General features: G+C 38.8%; 2 protein-coding genes across 5 annotated transcripts in view; both read right to left on the bottom strand.

Annotated features, from left to right (window-relative positions):
* Nucleotides 1-4,808, bottom strand: part of fxyd6 (FXYD domain containing ion transport regulator 6) — a 13,403-nt gene extending 8,595 nt beyond the window's left edge. The window contains exon 1 of one of the 4 annotated variants that reach the window (XM_015058356.1): nt 4,517-4,808. Coding sequence is in view for 2 of the 4 variants with exons in the window: in XM_015058355.1 (XP_014913841.1) it covers nt 4,269-4,272 (4 nt within the window). In the remaining 2 variants the exon portion in view is untranslated. Of the gene's footprint in view, nt 1-4,268; nt 4,488-4,516 lie in introns of those variants that run through there. The other 3 variants (XM_015058354.1, XM_015058355.1, XM_015058353.1) reach the window with 3 other exon arrangements.
* A 1,294-nt stretch (nt 4,809-6,102) lies between these two features.
* tmprss13a (transmembrane serine protease 13a) lies at nt 6,103-13,209 on the bottom strand (the record flags this gene model as incomplete). The annotated part of the gene is made up of 12 exons (XM_015058350.1): nt 6,103-6,624; nt 6,740-6,892; nt 7,581-7,723; nt 8,488-8,586; nt 9,075-9,244; nt 9,449-9,611; nt 10,678-10,721; nt 10,827-10,922; nt 11,307-11,433; nt 11,722-11,892; nt 12,804-12,911; nt 13,014-13,209. Coding segments are annotated over 12 exons (1,485 nt in total), but the record flags the coding sequence as incomplete, so codon positions are not given.
* Between the last annotated feature and the right edge of the window lie 1,729 nt (nt 13,210-14,938).

The following is a 14,938-nucleotide window of genomic DNA, read 5'->3' as shown; positions in this document are numbered from 1 at the left end:
TTTTATCCCGCATAATTATCCATGTTTATCAGGTTCAGCCTCTTCCAAGCAGACAGAAAGCTATCGTCCCATAGGACAACACGTAACCTTGACCTATTTTCATATAGACTGCTCAGTGTGCTCACACACGCATCCGCTGTGTCTCATACCGTATGTGCTCTGAATCAACCATCACCATTTATATCTGACCCGTTTCCAGGATGAATTGGTCAAAATAAACCAATTCCCACATCGTCTGTCTCTACATGTTGAAAAGGAAATTCTGAAGGCAATCTAAAGCCACACTTAGCAGGGCTTCACAGTTTAACAACGCTCAGGATCCTGAAGGTTTTATTACGCCTCCTGCTTCACCGTTCCTGTTTTAAAGGGCTAAACGGGTCGCAAACCTCACCGTTTGACTCGCTGCAGGTCTGTTCAGGTCCATTTGGCTGCTCGTTCTTTCCGAGCCTCATTATGGTATCAGCAGAAACAAATCATAAGCGTCAAACATCGCGTTGCTGCACATGTACACTCACTGTGTCAGCCTTTTTATAATTATGTATGCTGTTCCAATCCTTAATTCATTTTTCTTTAGGTTAGTTCCTGCTGCAAATGTGTTTACACAAAAGTGTTTATATCAAAGTTACAAATAATTGAGCATTTTCATCAAATTTGGAATGGACCAGAGAGATACATCATTTTATAAGTCATATGTAGCGTTCTATTGTCTACCTTATAAGCTAATCTGAACGACAGTGTGTCACATTTGCATATTTTAAGAGGCTTTGTGTTTTCACAGCAGATTTGATGACTGAAGGCTGTCCCCAAACTGCATGTCATACATGTTCAATTCAAATATCTCATTTAACAACGCTTTGACCTTATATTTGTATCTCATTCATTTTTTAGAACATTATTTCCAATTTATTTGGTGAATTCTAGTCCTTATTTAAATGTTTTTATGTGTTTTCCTGTAGTGCTTTCACCTTCTTTAACTCAATTTGTTTTTATCTATTTCTTCATTCTAAGCCTTATTTGTCTTCATAATAGACCCCATTTAAAAATCGCATCATTCTAACTGGCCACATCTTAACAAAACAACAAATACATAAAACAGATCTTTGCTTTTTTTTTTCTTCCTGAATCCTCACCCTTTCCCAGGATTAACACACGTGTGATGCTGCGGCCAAATTGAGAGGAGGAGAAGAAGAAGAAGAAGAAGAAGAAGAAGAAGAAGAAGAAGACCCCACCTGATTTAGAAAACACAGATCATCTGTGCAGCTTCAGAGGCCGTTGTGTAAAGCGACTTCTTCCAAGCAACTGCAGATATGTATCTTGTCACTTCTACTTATAGTCATGTTGTAATGCAATTTTGCAATTACTGGGAACCAGAGCCATAAAGAGGCCATTTTTTTTTCAGATGCTGCTGCTGTACTCATTTCTTTTTCTTTTCTCTTTTTTTTTTTTTTTTTTGCAATGTCAGATTTATTTTAGATTGAAAATTTACACTTGATGCCACCAATTAAAATGTGCCCTATTAAGATAACACTTTGTGCATTTTTGGTGCATCTCCATTGATTATAATTCACAACCAGCACTGCTGCCAACCAAAATGGTATTACAATTTGTGAGAATTTTTAATATATTCATTCACATTCATTCAAAAAGGCCTTAAACATATTTTTATTTCCCTCTATTACTCATGCAGCAGTTGTGTGAAAACGTACATTATCCAATGCACGTTTCTTCTGTTTTTGTTTTTTTTTGTTCAATTTAATTTAGTACTTCTATTTTGAAGTGATGATTTAAATTTTCAAGGGAGAAAAGCTTCGCAAATCATCCTGGCACAATGGGGAAAAAAATGTAATTGCCTTAATGCTTAAATCATTAATCACCTTTAATGAACCACATATTTTGGGAAGCTGAGTCTAATTTTACTGACTACACAGAGACATAATTAATCAAATGATTTAAATGAAACCTGTCTGACAATATGAAGAAGGCAAAAAAAAAATCTCAAATAGCAACACATCACATTTAATTTAAACAAATTCGAGAAAATATGAAAACCTAAGTCGCTGACATTCACCAGAATGAAACAGAAGGAAAAACAAAAAAAACATTTCTGGCGCTATGGGACTCCAGTGAACCGCAGTGAAAGCATTTCTCCACAAAAGAAGAAAACATCTAATGGTGAAGCTTAGAAGGACTGGTCGGCCCCTGAAAATGACCCTCAGAGAGCAAGAATGACTCACAACAACTTCTAAAGCACCACAGACCTCAAATGCTAAAGTTACAAGTCAAGAATAAGTAAAGAACCTTGCCAAAAATGGCCCAAATCGAATCCATACACATTTTGCTTAAAAACATCTCAATGATCCCCAAGACTTTAGGGGAAAGTGTTCTGTGGACTGATGAAACAAAAGTGGAAACTTTAGGAAGGTGACATGACATGACATGAGACAGCAATTCAAAGTTAAACATGGTGGAGGAAGTGTGATGGGGGCTGTTTAGCTGAAGCAGGACAGAATTGATGGAAGAAGAATCTCCAGCCACATGACATTAAGCTTAAAACGTGCCTGGGTGATGGATCCAAATCCCACCTGCAAGTCCACCTCCGAATGATTCATAGCAAACTGAATGTTTCAGAGAGGTCTAGTCAAATGTCAGACATAAATCTCATTCCAATGGTGGTGGTCATTCATAAAAAAAAAAAAAAACAAACAAACTCCAATATGGCTGAAATGCAACAGTTCCACAAAGAAGAGTCAGGTGAGATTTCTCTGCAGCCATGTAAAATACTCACTCTCAGTTATCGCAAACGCTTGATGGACGTTTTTGCTGCCAAAGGAGGTAAAACCAATTAAGTTTACTTTATTCATAGAGGGCCAAAGAGCTTTTCCCATTTTCTGTTTGTTGTTTTTTTTTTTTAAATGACCATCTTGGCATACTAAATTTGTTTGTCTCCATGCTCAGAATTCCCCCACTGAGGGACAAATAAAGAGCTAATTCTATTCTAGACACTTTATATCACAGAGAGGAGGAGGAGAGCGAGGTGGGGGGAAAATAACACAACAGATGGAGAGTTTTTTTTTTTTTACAACATAGGGACAAGGAGAGGGCAAGCAGAGAGACGGTCAAGGTAGGAGACATGAAGCACACCCTGGGGAGGGGGAGAGGGGGGGACAACACTGTCTGTTGAGAAAGCTTAGTGAAGGGCATTTAGGGGAGACACTGTCTGAGGTGAGGACTGTGGAGAGGCAGTCTGTTGTGTAGAAGTCACATACTGTATGAAATGTGAAAATGCATAAAATAACAAAAAATGATATGAGACTCATCGTTCACATGAGGGGGTGGGAGGAGGAGTTTTACGAGCAAGATGAAAATGTTTAAGCTTGTTGTTTTTTTACACGTATTTAGGGAATGCAGGACAAAAAGACATTTATACAGTTTTACAAAAAGGGAAGAAACAAAAGGGTCACATAAGATATGATAGTTCCAGATAAACTATCACGAGCCTGATGACCCAGTATCACAGCTGTTTTTAAAAAATAAAGTCATCAGAAATGGTCCTCTTATGGTTTACCGTATTTTTATTAAAGTAAATCAAACCACCGATAAGGAAGGTTTTCATTCGTCTCTTTCTTTTTGAATCTAGGATAAGTAAATGGGTCACATTGCCCTCCATAAACCATGTGCAGGAACCCGCCCCTTTATGTCCGCCATCATCGTAATAAAAATGTTAAATCACCATGACAACAATGTGCGTCGTTCCACAGTATCCAATAAGAAATCGCAGCTGAATGAGAAAGAGGTCCGCGAATCGATGGTGGCCTTATATCAAAACACATGCAGGGACAATAAATCAGTCAGTGTACATTTATAAACAAAGAAGGAAAAGAAAAAAGAAAAAAAGCGGGTGTGGTCCACAGCTTTAAAATCAAAAGTGCAAGGTTGAATTTCACCAAAACTGTAAAATCCTCCAGAAATGCACAAGTCAAATATGATTGGGAAATGAAGTTGATCCTACAAGGTAATCAATAACCTTTACATTACACCCTTAACGTGTAATGACATCGTCATTACTCCGGAGCAAAATGAATTCCCATCAAGTCTGTGACGGCAGCGCATCGGTCCTCCCCAACCTGTGGATCATTTTTCTGGAGCGGAAAACAAAGACACCGCTCGTATCTGAGGTGGTGTTTCCTTTTCTGCGGAGCCCTGAGACATTAAACAGAACTTGATGTTTATGTCACACACAAAAAAGAAGAAAATAAAAGAAAACGTACTCATCTGAAAGTCAATTAATCACCCGTGTTTTCTTGCGTGTTGTGTCTCACGACGTGTGCCAGCAGACACACCCTCACGGTTTGACTGGAAGTGTTAATTGCGTCCCTGCAAGTTATTTAGACCGCGGAGCCGCATTGTGCCTGCTGGATGTGACAGCCAGTCTGAATGCACGTGAAACACATCATTTCCCAGCAAACATGCACGGCAGTGGCAACGTCAGAAATCAAATATGCGCTGATCAACTTACCTGTTGTTTCTCCGGAGGACGTTCGGGTTTGTATTTATATATATATATATCCGCCCGCGATGATCAGTGACGATCAATCTGCTTGTTTCACTAACGATTTGGTTTCGACAAGACAGCTCATCTGTTTGTATGTTGCACAACGATCATGTAGACACGACTTCTCCTGGAAAAAAAAAAGAAAAGAAACAGACGTGATGGATAACAACGTGGTTCCTGCAGCAACAGCTTTTTTCCGTGTGTTGGATCCTGTCGTTACCCTTTTCTCTGTCTCTCTCTCGCTCTGCACAGACTGGTAGTATATAGATTCCATCATACGGATTTTTTTTTTTGTCTCATATTCATAGCATATACTGGCGTATCACAATTAGAATATTTCTAAAAGTTTTATTGACAAATATAAAGGCTTAATGTTGATTTATGTTGATTTTCAATAATATGTCTTACAAAAATGGAAACTCAAAATTAGTTCTCCACGTAGTAATATAACATAACCTGTGTTGCCACAGTTACCTTGAAAAAGTAATCCGACTATTCTTTAGATTCATTCTCAAAAAAAAAGTAATTAGTTACTTTATTGATTTTACTTTATTCTTTATTGAAAAAAGAAGAAATAGTAACACTCAGTAACTTGGATAACTTTAATCTGGTTACTGGTTTGGATATTACTAACTAATTTACTCGATATTAAAAGCTATTGAATAGTTTGTTCATGTTATGTAACAGTCAACGCATCCAACACATGACTGGGGCTCATTTCATTCATTTTGAATGAATGCATCAATGCAGCGTGACGTGGAGGCGATCTGGTCTGTGGCTGGTCTGCAGCTCGGTTTGTGTTATTTTGATCTGGTATCCATCAACTTCTTGATAGTCAAACACATATTTTCTTTGCTTGACAATGTTGCCTGCTCAATTCTCATCTCCCTCCAGTGTTCTGTCTGGAGTTTCTCCCATTGAGCTGGATTCCTCTGGTGGGATTTCAACTGGTTCCATCAACAAACAGAAGGGGAAGTTGTGAATGAAGTTGTGGGTGTCAATTTTATGCAGTAGAATGGCAATGGTGGAAGTGAACGAAGCCGTGTTGGCCAGACTTCCAAAAATTGATATGAACTAACATCAGCAGCCATCTGGTTCGGCTCGGCACTTCTCTCTTTGCAGTGGGGGATGGTTGCTTACTGGTAAGTGCCGTAACTTCAATCTAGTGCATTTCATTTGTCATGCCCAAGCAATTTGGTTTTAAATTCAAACGTTTTGTCCACGCCTCCAGCAAGTGACTGCTTCCCAATAGATTCCAGACCTTCTGTACGAACCAAAGCTGGCTTTTCACCAAGTCACCAGGAAAATTAAATCAAGTTATTGACAAAGTCTCTCTGCAGGGAATCTTGAAGTGTCCTAAAACTTCTAAAACTGTGTCCAGCCATTCCTGTCAGATGGCTGCACACGGTGGACTAAAGACAGGAAATGACATGGCTCCCAAAAACATCTCAGACTATGGAAACTTCACTTAAAGACATTTTGTGCCTCTCCAACGGTGGGAACATTTAGGAAGCAGAAAATGTGTGAACAAAGAACACAATAAAACAAAATCCACAAAAATTAGTTTATATTCACAAAATTCCAAATACATGTATAAAATCTCTTTGATTTCAGTACAAAGTAAAATATACATTTCTAAACTGTAAACAGACAGACAACAATAACCAGACATTGCCCTGAGAAGAATATACCTATTGACAAGCTCTCTCTCTACATATATATATTTATATCCTTCATTTTTAAAGTGAAACTTTGATCAGTGGGATCACGATAATAAGGACCGTCATTGGCAGAAATTAAATATAGAAAGGTGAGCTATTTTTGAAGCCCAGCTAATGTAAGAGTGAAACACCCAAAATCAAAAATGCTAGCCTGATACTGAATCAACTTATTTAGTATTTATTATCTTTCTGAATCCCCCAAAAGCCAACATGTAACCCTTTCAGTTGGCCTGTAGTGTCCTCTCATCCCTATGTTCTTGTGTGTGTTGCAATTTCTTCGTCAAACACGAGTTTGCAGTGCAGACTTCATTAACTAGGCTGGGCGTGTAGGAGATATTAAGGCTTCACTTGCTGTGAGAAAAAAAATATAAAAAAAAGAGGAAGCAATGTAAAAAAAACATCAGTGCAAATATGAACATCAACATGGTCAGAGAAAAATAAATAAGTAAAAATTCTCAATTCTTACCTGCATTTTGCTGTAGACCCAAGGGAGAACACTGCTCACTCTGGTGTAGACACCAGGCTTGTTTGCACCGCCACAACCCGATCCCCAGCTGGTGAGCCCCACCAGGTACCAACGGCTGGCTCCTTTGCACACCAAAGGTCCTCCACTGTCACCCTAAATCATACGCATGAAAGGTTAGCAAAAACCGTTACCTGTAATTTTTGTGTCTAATCAAAGAGAGAGGGGGAAATTCACAAGGAAGTGTAATTTGCTCTGTTCTTTGCTTTTCACGTGTCACTTGCTGCATTTCTGCCTCATACTCACTGCAGGGTTAAAATAAAATGTATGAAGACACAAACACGGTCATTGAAACCATTAAATGGCAACAATTTACATCCGTTTCTAAATGACTACTTTAGAAAAGACTGAATCTACAAAGTGAAAGACAGAAATGTTTCGGATATCTAAAATTTAAAATATTGTTCCTCGTGACACAGAATCCCTGGCACAGCGTGTTGAAATGTTTCACAATCAAATTTTATATTTTCAGTTTTCAAAAAAAAAAAGGAAAACAACTGGATTTTAAACTCAATTTCAAAAATTGTTTTCAAAAATCTTCCCTTTTGTTAAAATATTTACAAAATTTTGCTCCAGCTTTCAGCAGATGGTATTTTTATTTTTATTTTTAACCCATTATTCATTATGTAATAACAAATATGTTAGGAGAATATCACCTAACAAAACAGCGTTTGCTGTGGCTCTAATTTAAATGAATACAGACATTTGTCGTTTGATTTAGCACACGCAAATAGTTTTGCGAATTTACCCCATTTTATGACTGATTGTCATAAAATAGCCTCACCTGACAGGAATCTTTGCCTCCTTCCAATTTTCCAGCACAAATCATGTTACTGGTCACTGCACCGCTGTAAACTGATGCAGTGTTGCACACCTGTGTGCTAATGATGTCCACACTCACTTCCATTAGGTCCTTTGAGACGGTTCCTTTAATTGGAGACAAACAGGGTGAGTGAAATACACCAAGTAATGCCTAAGAACAGATAAAATTTCACATTTGTGTGCAGTATCATAGCAACTTTTAGGATTTTATTTCACTACATTTTTTTTTAGACCAATCAAATAAAACAGGGCCTCTCCCTCATGTCTGCAGTGTCTTTTTCATTTAATGATTACTTACGTAGTTAATACACAAGCTGCTGACAGGTTATTTGTGTTCTTTTAACAACACTGATGTTTCTTTACTAATGTTCTACCTTCTGCTTTTGTGCAGCCTTAAAATCAAACTAAACATTTTCAAAACCCGTCAAAGTGACACATTTTGTTTCCAAAAAGCTCTAACCATGCCAAAACATTTGAAATATGAAACAAAAGCCAATTATTGCCTTCGAATAACAGAATTTGCAACCAGCCTTATGAAAGCTTTCAATTAATAATCACATAATGGACAAGAAAATACAGCACTTGCTTGTCAGTGCAGCCCGAGGGTATTCAAAGTGGAGAGCTAGCCCTTCTCAGAAAAAAAAAAATAGAGAACTGCTCCCCCCATGAACTACATTTGCTATTATTTTTGTAAACATTTTGCTGTTTCTATGCTTGATGTTCCATTCATAAATGTTTCACTGATGTTGTAGGGTTTACCTGCCTTAGCAATGTGCTATTACGCTTTTAGTGCGTTAGCACACGTTTTTCCTTGTATATTTTTCACTGAAACCAGTTGCAGCATTTTTCATTTATTTATTTTTTTTTACCTGATCCTTCCTGAGTACTGCCAAAACCAGACGTCCAGCAACTGGTTCCCTGTGGAAAGTCCTGGCCAATGAGCGGAAGGCAGGCTGGCTGAACATCATCTGCAAAATGCAACTGCATTTAACTTCAGTAAATTCATCAGCAGCTTTGTGCTTCCTCGAGGAAATTAAAGGACAGACAAAGTGTGTTTTTATCAAATTATCAAAGTGAGACTGGATAAAGCAAAGGTTTACCTGCAAGGGAACCACATTTTGCTAGTAACACATTAACAGCACAGACTTTCACAGGACAATTACAATTTTCTCTGAAGTTGCCTCAGGCAGTTTGTCCTGATAGACAACATAATTACATAATGGAGGTTATTTTTACTGTGCCTATCATGTAAAATCCCAATAAAATACCCACAACAAAGGCATGAATGTTTTCTAAGACACCATATGTACTATTTAACCTATCGCCATTTAGACACTTGAATAGCTGAAGTCTTCAGTAGTAGTGGTTCATTTTTATAAAAAAAAAAAAAAAAGGTTCCCAATGCTCCTAAAGATTTCTCAAAAAAGCGGCACCGTGAGGTAAAAATGACTCTCACCATTAAAAGTAGCTTGAGACTTAAGCTTCAGAAGAGCAACGTCTTGGTCACTGGTCCTGCTGTTGTAGTTCTCGTTGAGTACGATCGTCTGAACCAAGTAGGGCTGAGTTAGTTTATCCAGAGACACGATTCCAGCATACACTCTCCAGTTTTCAGCAGAGAGGTACTCCCTGCGGTGACAGGAACCGAAATACATTTTTCACCGTAAAGGAGTGAACTGGTCACGGCTTATTTCAAAATCCTAGCTTTCCATGAACTCATTAGGTAAATACTGTTACGATGTTCTGCAGTTTTAACGGAGCTCACAGGTTTTACTTTGTGAACAACAGAGTGGAAAAAGTAAGCGCTACGATGGGAATTTCTGCGTCACTCACTGGGGGAAACAATGAGCAGCGGTCAGCACAAAATCCGGTGAGATCAGGACACCGCCACAGACGTGGGATCCTTTGAACTGAAGCGACACCTGCCATGGCCACTGACCCGATTTAGCCACAGTGCCCCCAATGATCCGGGATGTAGCTGGCTGTTTACCACAGTCTGAGAAGGAGAAAAGTGAATATAGGGAAAAGATTTATTCATTCAAGGTTGATTTAGATTTTTTTTTGTTTTTTTTTGTTCAGCTGCTGTATATCCGTAAAAAAAAAGTCAGCATCAGTTTGTCTTTTTATGTTCTCAGTTGGTCTTATTTTAGTGACTCATTCACCAACTGTGTCATATAAACTTCAGTGGTATCTGTCCTTAGCCACTCCTTAGCATATTTCTTACTTCCAGGTATGTCAGAATGTTCAGCCTACATTTGTTTCCCTGCACTATAGTATTTGTTTCGCTTTGCATGGCCTACATATTTATGCATGGGACTGGCTTCATGGTGGAGCTGTTGTTGGCCGTCAGACATGGCTTTTGCATATTTTTGTCACGCTGTAAGAGGGACTCTCCGAGTGTCACAACTTCATTCGTCAATAAAACATGCCTCTTGGTTGACCGACCTCTCAAAGTCGCTCTAAGGTGTCGACATGAGTGGTCGGTTGCTCGGTTGTTGTCTTCCCTGTTCCCTGTTCCCTGTTCTTCTTCTCAAGAGAGGCGTCATTCACCTCATAACCATGCAAAGGTTAAGCAGGTACAGAGAATGGATGGATTGGTAATATTTAGGCCTACATTCATATATTGGACCCACTTGAGCTGGCAAGTGATCAATTCGACAACTAATTTAGGTCTAATCTGGATCTAAACTGGTTTAAATTGTCCAGCTCATGCAGAAACAACAGGTGGTTGCAGGCGGCTAGAACAACAGTACAAACCGAAGCAGTAGAAGTAGGTGTCATCTTAGCAGTTGGGTAAGTAGTGTGGAAAATAGCAGGCAAATAAAAGCATAAACACTGACACAATCCCCCCACCCCCATAAATCATTTTAAACCTTTGCAGTCCTTTTTTTTATAAGAGCTCCTATTCATTATTTAAATTTCAAAACTATAAATGTGACAAAAAAATAAAAGTTGAAAGCGAAACTGTGTGAGCGCAAGGTTTTACATGAGTTAAAACGAACAATGAAGGAAAGAAAATGGAAGCTGTTGTGTGACTGTAGGAGCAGATGGAGGCGTCTTACCCACACACTGCAGGGAGACGGTCTTGTCGTTTGGACAGGAAGAACTGCAGAATGCAGCAGGAGACACATGCCAGTTACCATAAGTACACGCCTAAAAGCAAATATTCTGAGCATGTCTACATGCTCAGAATGTAAACATGCCGGTTTACCTGGTACTTAAGAGACCCTGAACAAGAGAAGCTGAATTGCCGGTCAGTTTTAAAGCCATGGATGGATTGGAGTCAATTTCTTCACTTAAATAGGACCTGAAGAAGGGAAAAAAAAAGAGATGATTCAAACAATTGAGAAAACAAACCAGCCAACACAGCAGAAATTTCATCAAATCAGCCCCTGATTGGTGCTGGAAACTGACTCTGGTTCTGTCAAGCTGAGAGACGACGGCAATTTCTACGATTTTCAATTGAAGTCTAAGCACACGGGCAGCAGGGGAGGAGAAACGAAATGGAGCTATGTGGGTATGATAGAGTTTGCAGACTGAAAATCTAATTCTCACTGATGGCTGCTGTGACTGGATCTGATGGAGAGGTTTAAAAAGGTACTTTAAAGAAGCTAAGGGATGGTTTTAGTTTGCAAACGATCAATAAATCTCTGTCACTGTACAGTGTTTGTTAAAACAGAAATGTGTTTACTGTCTTAATCCGAGCTGCGAGCAGACACGGTCAGCATATTCCTTGTTCCAGCCACTGTAACACACTGGTAGGAATCGTCCATCTTGGGCTGTTCTCACCTCCAGGCTGTTGCTCTCTCCGAATCGCACTATAGAAGACATGGAGCGAGTTTGTTTTTGTGTTAGCTTGTTTTTTAGGGGGGTGGGGAGGGTTTGGAGAAAAGGTGCATTTAGTTTAGCTATCCAAGTTCTTTTGCACACATTTACAACCATAAACATGTCCTTAAGGAGACATGTCAAACTAACTTTCAACTCTTAGCATTTATTTTCTTATTCTCATTGGTTCACAGTTTGGGAAAAAAAAGTTGAACAGAAATCGCTTTATGACAGTGTATTTTAATAACAACCTGGCTGATTGTGTGCCTGTGTGCACTCACCACAGTTTGTTTCATCAGAGCCCAGCAGGCAGTCCTTGGTTGCGTCACACTGGACAGTGTCGTTGGAGCAGGTGTCATGCTGAAGCAAAACATCCTCTTCGTCAAGATTTTCTTTGCTGTTGTCGTCATCACCATACTCTGCGTCCGCTAATGCCTTGGTGCCATAATAAACTGTGGACGTCGAAGTGGAGTTTATTAGTTAATGAAATGTTTGACAAGTCTAACAAAAAACAAAACAAAACAAAAGGAGCGACAAACTGTAAGTTTAAATGAAAATGGAACTTCTGTGTGTGAGAACAAGCTGTGCACATGTTTCCTTCATCTAGCTGCGTTTTCCCTGGCAACCGAATTGATCGAAACAATGCTACAAAAAAAAAGTGAAGAGAAGACTTTATTGTCAGCCCAAGTTCCTTCATTTGTTTTATTCTTTGTGATCTGTTTTTTTTTTACATTGTGTGACCTTTTCTGTGCAGTGTGCTCAAACATTTCTTTGTAAGCAGAAGCACTACTGCAGAAATGAAGCCCAGGATTAAATTTGTTTTTATTTTATTTTATTTTTTTTATGTTCTGACTTTGCGGAGCAAAATAACTCTCTGTACCAAAACACAAAATAATCATGCCTCCGTTAGCTTAGCATTTACAAGCAAATTGCACTACACAAAAACATTGTGAACAGGATGTGAGTTCACTGAAAACTATCAGCTACATCCTTTAAAAAAAAAAAATAGAAATGCTGAAGCTAATCATGTTTCAGGTCACACGTTGTCAGAAAAGCATCATTGATATTTACAATGTAAACCGTGTTGTACTGATGAATGGATGTGTGCAGTTTAACTAGGGGTTTGGTGTCAAGGTGAAAATATCCTAATGAAATAAACCCTGATGCTATTGATTTTGTGTAAACTCTGAATTATTTACTCAAATTAATAAACTAGACATGGCTAAAACAGAGAGAAGCAGACTCATATTATAAACATGTCTTTAGGCTGTGTCATGGTTTAAAACGGTATCAGTGCTATGTTGGAGGAGCCAATTAATATTTTGACTATAGTAACTCAAGTACATGAATAGACAGACTTTACCTCCAAGCCATATAGCGACTCCCAGCAGAGCAAGCACCAGCAGAGCCGCCGCTGCCGCCTTGAGGAACTGTGCCTTGTTTCCACAGCAGCTCTTTTTCTTCTTAGGCACTGGACAGAAATGGAGAAGTCAAAGATGATAAAAAAACAACAACAACAACAACAACAACAATAGAGACTTGTTTAATCTCAACAACTGTAGATTTTACTCACATGGACTGGGTTCAGTGACTGGGGGCAGAACAACGGGTGGGGGATACTGGGGGATGTAACGGGGCTGGTTTGGGAGAATCAGCCCTGGGTTTGAGCCATACACCACTTCTTCATATGGCCTGAGGGGGGGCTGAGTGTGTAGACCAACAGGGTAGTAGGGGGGAGGAGGTGAGTCCTTAGGAAGAGGCAGAGGAGAATGTAAAAAAAAACCGTGATATTAAATTGAGTTTGTTCATTAACATGGGATTTATTCTTGGGAAAGGAACATAGTGCTCATAACACAAAAAAAGAAAAATTATGCTTGTCACTTGCATTTTGCTGCCAAGACTGATATAATATTATTTTTTATGCAAATGTAGAGGGGTGAAATACGAGTTCTTAGTAAATAAAAACAATAAGTAAGAAAATAAGCACCCCAACATAATTTTTATTTTTGTATCTTTAATTTCTCATTGTACTAAGTTCTTGAGTGTCATTTTAGTTAGTCCTATGCAATTCCAAACACAACCGCTCGGGGCGCTGCCGCGTTGGTGGCATAGAGAAAATTGAGCACACAAGAAGAATAAATCTTTCGGTTGAATGTGAAGTAACCTCAACGGTGTGTCTCGTCTTTCTCATAACACAGTATAAATACGGTTTTATACTTATTAGTTTTCTTGAAAGAGTTGAAAAGGTTCTTGAATCGAATCTCAATGAGTCGCGTAGTTCGCTTTTGTAACTGTTGTTTACGAAAAAGGGGCTTGTTCATGAAGGCTAATTGGAGCTAATGCTAGCGGGCCTCTACACGTGTGTGAGCTAGCTGAAGGATAGCGGAGTTCATTTGAACTTGCGTTTTGCACTTTTTGAGAGTTCTCACTCAAAGGATATTGCTCTGGTTTCTTTATTGTATTTTACGTGATTCTTTTTATGGCTTTGTGGCAAAAACCAGATAAACTATATCTGTGAAGCTGAGTACCGAGGTACTGCATTAAAGAACCATTATCCCTTTTTCAGTTTATTTTTCCAGTTTATTTTGCAGTGTTACCCTGCAGGTTGTAGGGTAACCAAACTTATCAAGTATATTTTTGAGTTCACACCAGAGTAATAAGCTTGAAGCTAAAACGAGAGGTTTAGGAATTCCTTTCAGATTTTCTTTCTGCCGCTTTCTTTTCCCTTCTCTTTAAATCAAACTTTAACACAGCCATGTCAGAAATTCCCAACAAAAGCCTGAATCAATATTTGGATTTTTCATAAAGATTGGGTGATGTTGGCATACAAAGGACAGGTGATAAGGACGAATGGGAAACTGAGACTGAGGATTGAAAAGGAGAAACCAACAAAGGTGTTCCAGCAAAGTTCACAAGGTTGATTTCATATCTTTATCTTTAAATAGCCCTACTTCCTGTTTAACCCAGTAGATGGTTGATGTTTTGCTATTATGGGCGATGCTGTAACCAAAAATGGAAAGGTTGAAAAGAGCAGGGAAATATTTGTATAAGTAATTTTCCATTAGAAGAAGTTTTGCCGTATTCTATTAGGAAACATGAAAAGTGCCCTACAAAAATATTTGTACACTGAATTTTTTTTTTATTGATTTTTGTCACATTGCAAACACACGTCATGAAGTCTGGGCTTGTTGATGGTGGACCAAATAGCAGACAGGAACTGGGACGGAGGATAATTTTGAATATTTTAATGAAAATATTAGAAAACAAAAACTTACAAAGATCGATGGAGCCAAAGCAAAAACACAAATTATGCTGGGGAAAGAAACTATAAGGAGACAAAAGGAGAACACAGAGAAGTGACGGGAGATGTCGGGAGTAGAAAAAAGGATCCGGCGAGTAATAACTGAAAATGAGAAGCTTCATAGGCGGATCTACCGGGGTGGCATGGGGTGGCAGTTGCCACCCCAACGGAGAGCCTTGCCACCCTGTTTGTCACCC

The sequence above is a fragment of the Poecilia latipinna genome, unplaced genomic scaffold, assembly GCF_001443285.1.
Source record: "Poecilia latipinna isolate Pla-1442-1.1 unplaced genomic scaffold, P_latipinna-1.0 Scaffold1535, whole genome shotgun sequence".
In the NCBI taxonomy this organism is placed as follows: domain Eukaryota; kingdom Metazoa; phylum Chordata; class Actinopteri; order Cyprinodontiformes; family Poeciliidae; genus Poecilia; species Poecilia latipinna.
Note: the sequence above shows the minus strand (reverse complement) of the source record. Positions and strands in the feature narration are given on the sequence as shown.